Here is a 10,485-nt window from a genome sequence, read left to right as displayed (position 1 = left end):
ACGTTTCGCACATTCCATACCTGCGGACTATACAAACTCGCACATGCGCCAGTGCTCTGCTTTTTTTGCGACCAGTGTTGCCGGCGTTGCCGCCAGTGCTAATCCAATCACACGTTGTTATATAATTTATAGAATGGTTTAACAAAGAGAAATATTAAAAAATGTTGAACTTTATAACAGCACACTTCAATATTTACAGTTCAATAAAAATACATAACTTTTTTCTCGCAGTTTTTTTTTAATTTCAAATCTAACGCATTACACTTTATAGTTCCCTTTCTGACCCACGTACGAAAGTGTTGCAGCCAATCCATATAGCTTGGTTACGAAACATTTGACTAGCATTAACGATCATGAAAATATATTTACCAAAACTCTTGTCCAATAAGCTCGGCTCAATTTCTTGTCTAAATGGGTAACAGCTTAAGAAAATATATGTAAAACGAGCGGAAATGAGCCGATTGTCTCAGAAAACAAACAACAAATTGCAGATAAATAAAGTGGTCAGTTTGAATTCAGTTGCTGGTTAGCTAGTTCAGTCATCATGACATTGTGCTGAGTGTCACAGGTAGCAAAGAATTGTGGCAAACCACTGACTTTTTCAGTAAAAAGATTTCTTCATATTTTGCCATGAACCTTGGTTAACTCTCATCATGTCGCGCATTAAGAACTACTTTCCGAAACATCGAACCTGGCTTTCTCACCACAGCTGACGCTGGCGGTGATGGTGATAATGATTCATGTCCATTCCTCTTCGCTGACGTTGGTGGCGATGGTGACAATGATTTATACCCAGACTTCTTCACCATAGCCGAGGGCGGAGAAAAGGACGAGTCGGAACCGCGTGATACGGCAGCTGCTGGCGGGGAGCATGCTTCCGACTGCGATCTTTTTAAAGCAACGTGCGATAGTGGCGCATGTGAGACTCTGTCATCTTCTGAATGAGGTGGGGATCTTACAGATGGCTTATTATCATGACTTGAAGGTTTTCCTAACATGTTGTTTGGAGAAGATGAACTGCGTACAATATTTCTTGGTCTGGCAGGCCGTCGTGGTGGTGATGAGTAACTGTTTCGGATTGATGATGTAGGAGTGCTGGTGTGGAAAGAAAAAACAAGATCCTTAAATATGATCGACCGGTCCAACTGTCATATGAAAAGCAGGGAAAGATAATGAATCTCAAACATACCCTTTTATTGTCATTTCTTTTTCGAGTTTTATTCCCAGTTCTTTAAGCTCTACAGGATAAGTAAAACATGACATCATATCAAAAAGATGAATTTACTGTTTGAACGTAGCTCTCATAGACGATCAAGACATGATCTTGAGACAATCTTGTGCATGCATGGTGAAGATTATGGTTTTTGCCATAGTAAGGCAATACGTTGAAATATAAAGTCATCGTACATTTGGCAATGGAAAGAAAGGAATATACCTTGAAGAGTTGGCTCGTCTTTACTCTGTGATTGCAAATTATCCACAAAATGCGATTCTTCAAATAACGAATTCTACAAATATCAAAGCAATAATACCTACACAAATTGCATAATCAGGAGTTCTGTGTATAAACGTCATATATACCTGAAGGAATGCTATGTCTTCTAGCAATAGATTTTTCTCCTCCTTTAAAATATTCCTGAAAGGAATAAAAGCACATTGTATTTTGTGAATTTTTTTATCAAAAGTGTTACCCACACATAATATCACCGCCGCCGTTCAGTCAATAAACTGTTTGATTGGGAAGATTTAACTTTAAAGACTGGTGACTACAACAACTAGTGGATGGAATTAATCATATTTTATTTGAGTATAAAAAGCTGAATGAAATGCACGTGTTCAAACCTCAACCTATCCGCTAATTGGTCAACATCCTGGACATTAAGTTGTTCCTGAAATGATTCCATGACATCACTAAGAGATGAAGATGATCTAAATATTTTAAAATAAATTAATACGTTATCCAGCAATTCGCATAAGTCATACATTCACTGAAATATAATATTCATGTGTTCAGCGATTGGCGAGGAACAGATAGTGGAGATACATGAGAAAAACATCTGAGACCTCGTGGGGGAGGGGGAGGGGATGGGGATTACCTGCTCCCACTGCCAGAAGAACTTGGTCTGCAAGGTGTGGAACGTCCACTGTCTGAACACACTGCGGTCTTAGGTCTTCTTGGTAAACAGCTTGCTTCTGAAAAGAAAAACGTGTGATCAATTTAATCAGAGAATGGCGGCTAGTTTTTCTGACTTAATCCGTTTCGAGCATTCCTTTGCCGTATTTGTATTATAATCGATAGAATTTAATGAAATTATTAATTACCAGATTTCGTGAATGCGTACTCTACTATACTCTTCTCTCGTCTTGATAGTGTCAGTGCTTTATTACTTAACAAAAGAAGATATCCCATGAATGGTGGGTGACACGAGGATGCTACACGACAGTGAACTGGGTTGACTGAGTATCCTGACAATTTCTATGCGGTACGTTCGGTCTCAAACGCTCATGCATGGAGATATAGCGAAATCCTAGTGATTGTTGCAGGAACTCCTTCTCTACCACAGTAGGCAATTGCATGCATGAAATATGTTTTCAAGCTAGGACCTCAATTAAGAAATTCTTTCTAAATTATTGCATTTCAAATGTCATTAAAGATGAACGAAGAAACATTTAAGTACAAGTACATATCCCATGCAGTGACGTAGCCAGCCTGACAATTTAGTCTCGCTATGCGAATTTCAGGTTATCGTAATTATTCATTTCTTTAGAAATTCACTGTTTTCGCAGTCAACCCCAAATTATTAGCATAGCGGGTAAGCGGGACTAAATGTTCAGGCAGGCCACGCTACTGATGCCCATTTGCAAGCATTTTGAAACCTCTGAAGGGGATAATCACAGGAGAGCTAAACCCTCCGTTAATCCATCTAACACAGCACTAATTAAGCTCTTTACAGATTATTTACCAAATAAATTAATTTTAATTTATACTTTTAATTACAATTTCAACATACAGTATTCAGACGTTTCTTAAATTTAAAAATAATTAGGTTTTTTAATCATAATGAATTGCAGACTACAAAAGGGAAGCTTTAGATAAAAAGTCTACAGCTAAAAAAGTAATACTTGCAGGTGGTCTTTGGTGGTCTGATTTATCAATCTAACTTTGGCAGTGTTTTAGTGACTACTGCATGTTATTGTTCACGCAAGTAAAAAACGATTAGCAACGAAAAATGCATTATCGATCTTTATTAATCTTGATTATTCTTATCGTGTCTGTAACAACTTCACCTTTGGAGAAATACATCAAACTCACAGCTGGAGTGTCCAAGGCAGCCTATTTACCTCTCGCCGGAAATCGGTTCATTCAAAATGGTCATATAATGGAGAAGGCTAATGCATTGAAACGCAAAATTAAATTTTTTGAATCCAGGTTTGTTTATTTATTAAATATTACATTTTATCGTCATCCGGATTGTGTTTTAACAACTTTGTTTAGAGTTTAAGAGTTTACAATTCATTTCAAGTAATGATAAAAACCAAGAAAAGATCGCTTGTAGTCTTGGAGGATGGAGTGCGAAAAGCCATGCCAACAGAGACACAGAGGTATTGTTGTTCACGCATCCCGAGATGAAGTTGGCAATCTTTGGATTTCGAGGAACAGAATCAAAGAACCTCAACGACTGGAGAAAAAATTTTAAAACAATTCTCACTTCAGTCCGTATAGGGTCAGCAGGCTTCAAAATTCACCAGGGCTTCAGAGATCGTTATCTTGATATTTCGCCATGGTTTGAGTCCGAATACCAAGCTATTCCTCAAGATTATAAAATCATGATTACAGGCCATAGTCTAGGCGGGGCCCTGGCCACTGTTTCTGCTGTATATGCGGGTGGTAAATTGAACAGGAAACCTGATGCGGTCATTCCATTTGCTTCGCCATTGGTCGGTGAAAAAGATTTTCAAGCTTATTACGAAGAGTTTGTCGGCTGTGATCATACCCTTAGAGTAACAGTAAAAAACGATATGGTCACCAAAATCCCGCCACCATTGGTTGGTTATGTCCACGTATGCAGTCCTCTTGAACTCGAAGGTAACACTGGTTTCCTTGATGAGTTAAAATTAGCTGAAAACCACAGCTTGTATCGTGGCTATGCTATTGGGTTGGCGAAGAGATATAAAAATGAGAATAACATTAATCTCGGTTGTGATCGTTCGGCTTAAATTGAACTTAATTTACCCGCTAACCTGTTCAAGTATTATTATACAGTGATTTATCAACAACGACAATTAGTGTATATAACTTTTCAATTACAAAAGTTTATATTCTCTAGTTTAATAAAAGTGACTTCACGATGATTAATAGATAAACAAGTTGACTTTAATAAAATAAAATTCTCAAATTCCTTGTAAATGTAAAGAAAAAGACGCATTTATTGGCAAACATTCGCTCAGTTTTACATAACCAGTAAGAGTACGTCAGTTTCAAGTCCTCGTGACAAAATTAAAGGTTTACATTAAATTTCATATGAAATTTCATATAATCCACTTGCTCCTGTGTAGCCTGGAGCAAGTCATCGCTATCAATTTCATAACAGCACTGCTTGCAGTGCTAGATAAAATCTACCAATAAAGCGTATAATTTAAAAATTTGGTCTGTTAAAAAATTGTTAGATAATTTATATCAAAACAATTCGCCTGTTCTGGCGTTAACTCCGGCGTGCACCGGAATCTACATGTATTAAATATATTCTTACCCCAATTAAATCTAAACTTAATCAAACAGCATCAAAAGAACGGTTTATATTTGTTCCTCTTGGAGGAATTGCCGTATCATGCGGGCGAAATCGAATCGCGCATCGGAAAATTAGTCAGAGATTTCGAGCTGTGCACCACAACTCTTGGGAGACAAAACCGTGACGTAGATAAATACGGTCACATACACTTTTCAAATACTAGTATATTTCGCGCCAAAACACACTTGCGACGACGAAAAATAATAAAAAAAAAACGAAAAAACAAACAAAACCTAGACAAATTTTCAACTCCGTCGCTCACGCAGGAGTAATTAGCTTGGCAAAATATCACCCGGAGTAAAATAGACATTTCTGCAGGTGGTGTCATTTATCGAGTGGATTTATATTACTCGGTGATTCATACGAACCAGTGATGATCTGAATTTCTTTCAAAGATGTATTGGCAATCTTTCTTTGGCTTTATTCTGCTGTTTGTTTCCGTAACAACTTCGCCTCTTGAGAAATACATCAAACTCACAATTGGTGTAGCCAAGGCAGCCTATTTACCATTTGAAGGGAATCGGTTTTTTCAAAATGGTCATATCATCGAGAGCCCCACAACTACACAACCCTTTAAAAAGTACGACCGAAATCAGGAAAAATATGCTTGTAGTGTTGGAGGATGGAATGCGAAAAGCTACGCCAGCAAAGGCACCGAAGTCCTGTTGTTTACACATCCTCAGCTGAAGTTGGCTGTCTTTGGGTTTCGAGGAACGGAACCAACAAGCCTTAAAGACTGGAGTAAAAATTTCAAAATGCTTCTAGTTGCCGTCCGCTTCGGCAACGCAAACTTCAAAATCCACCAGGGCTTCAGAGATCGTTATCAGGATATTTCGTTATGGTTTGAAACTGAATACCAAGCTATTCCTGCAGATTATAAAATCATGATAACAGGTCATAGTCTGGGAGGAGCTCTAACCACGGTTTCTGCGGCAATCGTTAGTGGTAAAACAAAACGACTTCCTGACGCCGTCATCCCATATGCGTCGCCTTTAGTTGGTGGACAAGATTTTCAAACCTATTACCAAAGCGTTGTCGGCTGCGACCGAACCCTGAGAGTGACCGTGAAGGGCGACATCGTCACGAAAGCTCCTTCCACAATATTGGGCTATAGGCACGTGTGTAGCCCTCTTGAACTTGAGGGTCACACTGGCATTTTAACTCCAGGGGAAATGATCGAAAATCACGATGTGTATGCTAATTATGATCGAGGATTGGAACAGAGATATACAAATGCGAATGACATCAATCTCGCTTGTGATCGACTTGTCTAAAGGTTTGTTAGCTGTTATCTGCAATCCAAATTTTTGTTATTATTGCATGAAGATATTAATTGCAGTGCATGTCTATATAACATGAAATTTCACTGGAAATTTCATTGTGTTTATCCAAAGAGCTATGTGTACTTTTCTGTGTGTCTTCACTTGGTGTCATACAGGTGATAAAACCAAAGTTCAATTTTTTGCAAAGAGGGCAGTTACGAAGATTTAATAATCATTAAAAGAAATCTTTATAAACAGAAAGTGCAACAAAAATATAATTCCATGTAAGTTGGAAAAATCGTATAATTGCGTTATATTTTTTAAATTGCATTATATTTTTTCACTACATTTTTTTCACTACACATATGGAAACCATGTGCAACAAACATGTACAAATTTGTACTTAGTGTATAGCCTATGCAGGGTCTTACAACCCATTTAAGATCCCAAACAAATTGCTGGCTACAACAATTGCACAACAATCACATTGGCATTCTATGTTTGTGTCTTTTCAAGAAACTTCTATTTTAATGCAGTTCTTCCCATGTGGAACAATTAATCTACCAGCAACCATCAAATCATCCCTGACCATCTTGTCGCTCAAAAAAGATTATACCATCATCACAATGAGAAAGTCAAGCAAAGATTTTGATGTCAATCAACCAAGAACATGCATGGAAATATTTGAGTGTAAAATGTTGTCCCTTTGTGTTAGTAGAATGAGCTTTGGTGGGATTTAACTAGACCTTACTTAAGATCTGTTGTCATCTTCCTTCAATAATTTGTTAATTTATACGATATTGGTTGTAAAGTCAAAAATAAAATAAAAATAGTAAAATATGAACTTGCATTAATTACAGTTGATTTCATAAAACTTTGGCCACTACACTTGCAAAATGTTTGGAAGCTGTCAAGTGGGTGGGGAAGTTGTCACTTCAGTTTTGTAATTTGCAACAAAGTTCTGAAGTTCAAATTGAACTTCGGACTTTCAAATCGAATCGAACTATAAAATACCAGGGCAAAGCAATTACAATAATAATAAAATGAAAGCGAAAACTTCCCCACCCACTTAACAGCTTCCAAACATAGTTCACAACTGAAGTGGCTAAATTAAATGAACTGTAAACGTCATTTCATACTCTTGCTCAAAATAAATTATTCTCATCTCTGAATACTAGTTTTGTTAGCACTGTAATAGTTACTGTACAAAATGTTTAAAAGTATATTTTGCTATAATTTGATTACCTTTCGTTTTCCACAGATCGCTGTTTTAAAGCTGTCACAAAGAGTTGTATCTCCTTCTTTAGGTTTTCTCTCATTTCCGGAGGTTCTGGCAATCTCTGGCAGTGGGGATTCAAGAAAATGTCTAAAGAGATAATTAGGCACACAAACTGTTTTATATCATCAGAACATAAAATTGTTAAAATAACTTTTTTGTAACACATTGAGGATTGGTTGTTCTTCCTTAAAGGAGTTCCTTCCTATAGTGATATATTGTCAGTATGGTATATAGAGATTCCATATGCATATACAGCCTAGAAATAATCAGAATTTAAACTCTCATACCTTTGCTGCTGTTTTCACTTTCATTTCGATAATCTTCCCAAATCTCTAATAATACTAAGACCTGCAATGTTCAAAGCAAGGAGTTTAAATACAACTTGTCTAATTACCTAGAATGCGGCAGAAAAAAAAATTTTTTTGCTTTAGAGCCAGAGACACTTAATACTAAAAGTCATGTATGGTCATATGATTCTTCCAAAGCCATGAGTGAGAGGGCAGGCAAGGGGAAAAATACAAGGGGGCAGACTGCTCAGAGGGATCCAAATCTTTTGCAATTAATATTAGATGGATGCCTTTGTCAACTGCAAGGGAGAGGGCCCATGCTCACCATACAAAACAGAAATTTTAGAATAATACGTTCAAGAAATAAGAAAGCACCTCTCTGTGTAAATCTGCAGTTTCATCAATGATATCTTCTCCAAGAATTTCCTTGATTTCTCGCTGTTCTTCCAACGGCAAGTACTCCTCTACAAGTTTCCATAGCGACTGACGTGGTTCAAATGCTTCTGAACTGCATTGAAAACCTGAACAAGAGCTCATAACCAACTCGACAGAGTCATTAACATTCTGTTTCGTCTATGTTATTAAAATTAAACATTATATATCTATTGAATGTCTCGTTTTACTCGATATTAACGTTGATCTTTAGTTTCAAAACAGACGCCATCATTTGTTCACCCGATTCGTATTATTTAGGATATCGCCAGATATCACGGAGTATGCCAGTAACGTTGGCTTGTCGCGATCGATGGTCAACTGACAAAGTAGACCCACTACCTTGAACCAATGCCCCCAGTGATATATCTGGATCAATCAAGTGGTTAAAATGTTAAAAAATTTGATATGAAAAACCTTGAAAAGTATTGATATGCGAAATCCAGGTTCACTTACAAAGGAATATGTCCCAGTAATCCTTTTGCCTGGACGCTCTGGATCAAAGGTTCTCGAGATGTGCCCAGTTACAACTAGATATGACGACGCAAAGCGTCTAACGAACCAAAACGTTAGCAAGTTAGCTGACTCACTGTCCCCTTTAGTTGTCTTAGAGAACAAATCCCACAACTGCATTTGAGGCTCCCGTTTAAACATGCCGTATTATGATAATAACGTACACTCTTAACTCTTTTTAACTTTGCACGTCTTAACTCTTTACTTGAAAACCCTAAAAAAAGCCCGGTATACTTTTGTTCCAATTTAAATATCGTTCAGTATATTTTTCACCCATTCCATTTTTGACTGTGAGGGTTTTGAAAGTTTGATTCATATTAATCAGGCACAGACCCACATTGAATGATTGAATCTATATTTAATTGAGAGAATCTTATTTTATTAATATCTATAACTGAAGTACATTGCTCTATTACCTTATGTTTATGGTAATAAACAATCCTAATCTAAAAGTAATGACTATTAATTCGTTCATAGAAAGTTACAGTTGTTTATCACAACCAAAATTTATTTCATCGACATTGGAGAATTTTCGTGCCAAACCATTATCATAGCCAGAATACAAACTGTGACTTTTCACCGGATTCAAATTGTTCCACCAGGAATTTGTGTTGCCGTTGACCTCCAAAGCATTACATACGTGGGTGTATGACTTGTTAAATGGGACCTTTGTCAAGATATCACCTTTGGCTGTTATTCTGAGTGTCCGATCACAACCAACCATCTTACCGTAGTAGTCGTGAAATTTCTTATCACCAACTAACGGCGATGCGAATGTGACGACAGCATCGGGACGTCGGTTGGTTTTACCACTTGCATATGCAGCAGAGATTGTTGCCAGAGCTCCACCAAGACTATGACCCGTTATGACGATTGTGTAATCCTGAGGAATATCTTCATATTTAGCTTCAAACCATGACGAAATATCCAAATAACGATTTTTGAATCCTTTGTGAAGTTCAAACTTTGTCTGACCAATATTGGCTTCGGCTAGATCCATGTCGAAGTTTTTCTTCCAGTCTATGACGTTGGTTGGTTCAGTGCCTCGAAAACCAAAGACTGCTAACTTTTGCTTCTCGTTCTTGAATAAAATTATTTCTGTTTCTTTCTTCTCGTAACCTTTTGCACTCCATCCTCCAAAACTGCATACGACCTTCTCGTTATTAGGATCATGCCAAGGTAGGATACTATTCTTTATTCGACCAACGATATGACCCTCTTGAACATATCTACCGCCTTCAATTGGAAGGTAAGCAGCTTTAGACACGCCAATTGCGAGCCTGATGATTTTGTTGATCGGAGATACAGTGTTGGCTGTAGCGGAGACAACAAGCGCAACAATGAAGAAAAAATGACGAAACATATTCGAAAATAAACCACTTTGAGACGATCGATAATCAGTGAGTGTGGACCGAAGTGGATGGGCGATAACCAAATGACGATAGCAAAACTCTTCTCAAGTTCTAAATTTATACATTTTTAAAAAACTCAATGTTTAATCAGCTTCGATCGATTTATTTTCAATATGTCAAAAATTGGTCAAGTCATCAAGATCTTAAATGGTCAGGTCTTATAGTTCTCAGACCTTTCAAATTCGACCAAGGTGACATAAATTTCTCTTATTAAAAGTTATTTTCGTAAATTGCAATATTGCAGCTGTTTAATTTTAGCTTTAACTCATTAATCACGTTTTATAAGATTGTCTTATAATATATGCAACCATAAGCCTTATATTTTATCAAATATTCAGACGCTGCCAGTCGCTTCATCGATAAAAAATAGTGCCTACGTTTTGCAGGAATGGATCCCTTTTTGAACTGGTACAAATTTTACGTTTATCCCTAAATATTCCCTACTGACTGAAGCGTCCTTCAAAAAGTCAATCCAATATTTTCAGAACACGTGATATATGATGTAATGAC

The 10,485-nt window shown here is 37.1% G+C and overlaps 4 protein-coding genes across 8 annotated transcripts; 2 read left to right on the top strand and 2 right to left on the bottom strand.

Annotated features, from left to right (window-relative positions):
* Positions 1-154: 154 nt before the first annotated feature.
* Positions 155-8,284, bottom strand: LOC114527240 (coiled-coil domain-containing protein 24-like). Of its 4 annotated transcripts, none has more exons than XM_028548890.1 (11): positions 7,994-8,284; positions 7,619-7,679; positions 7,298-7,418; positions 2,323-2,387; positions 2,097-2,193; positions 1,843-1,929; positions 1,582-1,636; positions 1,436-1,508; positions 1,190-1,238; positions 637-1,095; positions 155-422 (listed from the first exon to the last, which is right to left on the bottom strand). In XM_028548890.1, the coding sequence occupies exons 1-10, from the start codon at positions 8,153-8,155 to the stop codon at positions 642-644; spliced, it is 1,224 nt and encodes a 407-aa protein (XP_028404691.1). In that variant the 5' UTR covers positions 8,156-8,284; the 3' UTR covers positions 155-422; positions 637-641. The 4 variants fall into 4 exon arrangements, with proteins under 4 accessions (XP_028404691.1, XP_028404692.1, XP_028404690.1 ...); XM_028548891.1 differs by having other exon boundaries at positions 155-407; XM_028548889.1 differs by having other exon boundaries at positions 155-1,095.
* On the top strand, positions 3,127-4,633 carry LOC114527241. The gene is made up of 2 exons (XM_028548893.1): positions 3,127-3,430; positions 3,525-4,633. Exons 1-2 carry the CDS (start codon positions 3,231-3,233, stop codon positions 4,216-4,218), a joined length of 894 nt encoding a protein of 297 aa, XP_028404694.1. The 5' UTR covers positions 3,127-3,230; the 3' UTR covers positions 4,219-4,633.
* LOC114527242 (phospholipase A1-II 1-like) lies at positions 5,065-7,101 on the top strand. 2 transcript variants are annotated; one of them, XM_028548894.1, is made up of 2 exons: positions 5,065-6,066; positions 6,589-7,101. In XM_028548894.1, exon 1 carries the CDS (start codon positions 5,186-5,188, stop codon positions 6,062-6,064), a length of 879 nt encoding a protein of 292 aa, XP_028404695.1. In that variant the 5' UTR covers positions 5,065-5,185; the 3' UTR covers positions 6,065-6,066; positions 6,589-7,101. The 2 variants fall into 2 exon arrangements, with proteins under 2 accessions (XP_028404695.1, XP_028404696.1); XM_028548895.1 differs by having other exon boundaries at positions 6,569-7,101.
* Positions 8,285-9,044: 760 nt separating the features above from the next.
* On the bottom strand, positions 9,045-9,926 carry LOC114527322 (phospholipase A1-IIgamma-like). Its single transcript, XM_028548982.1, has one exon. It carries the CDS (start codon positions 9,924-9,926, stop codon positions 9,045-9,047), a length of 882 nt encoding a protein of 293 aa, XP_028404783.1.
* Between the last annotated feature and the right edge of the window lie 559 nt (positions 9,927-10,485).

The sequence above is a fragment of the Dendronephthya gigantea genome, unplaced genomic scaffold, assembly GCF_004324835.1.
Source record: "Dendronephthya gigantea isolate DGI-Jeju-01 unplaced genomic scaffold, DenGig_1.0 000043F, whole genome shotgun sequence".
NCBI lineage: Eukaryota > Metazoa > Cnidaria > Anthozoa > Malacalcyonacea > Nephtheidae > Dendronephthya > Dendronephthya gigantea.
This window is presented reverse-complemented; position numbering and strand designations above follow the sequence as displayed.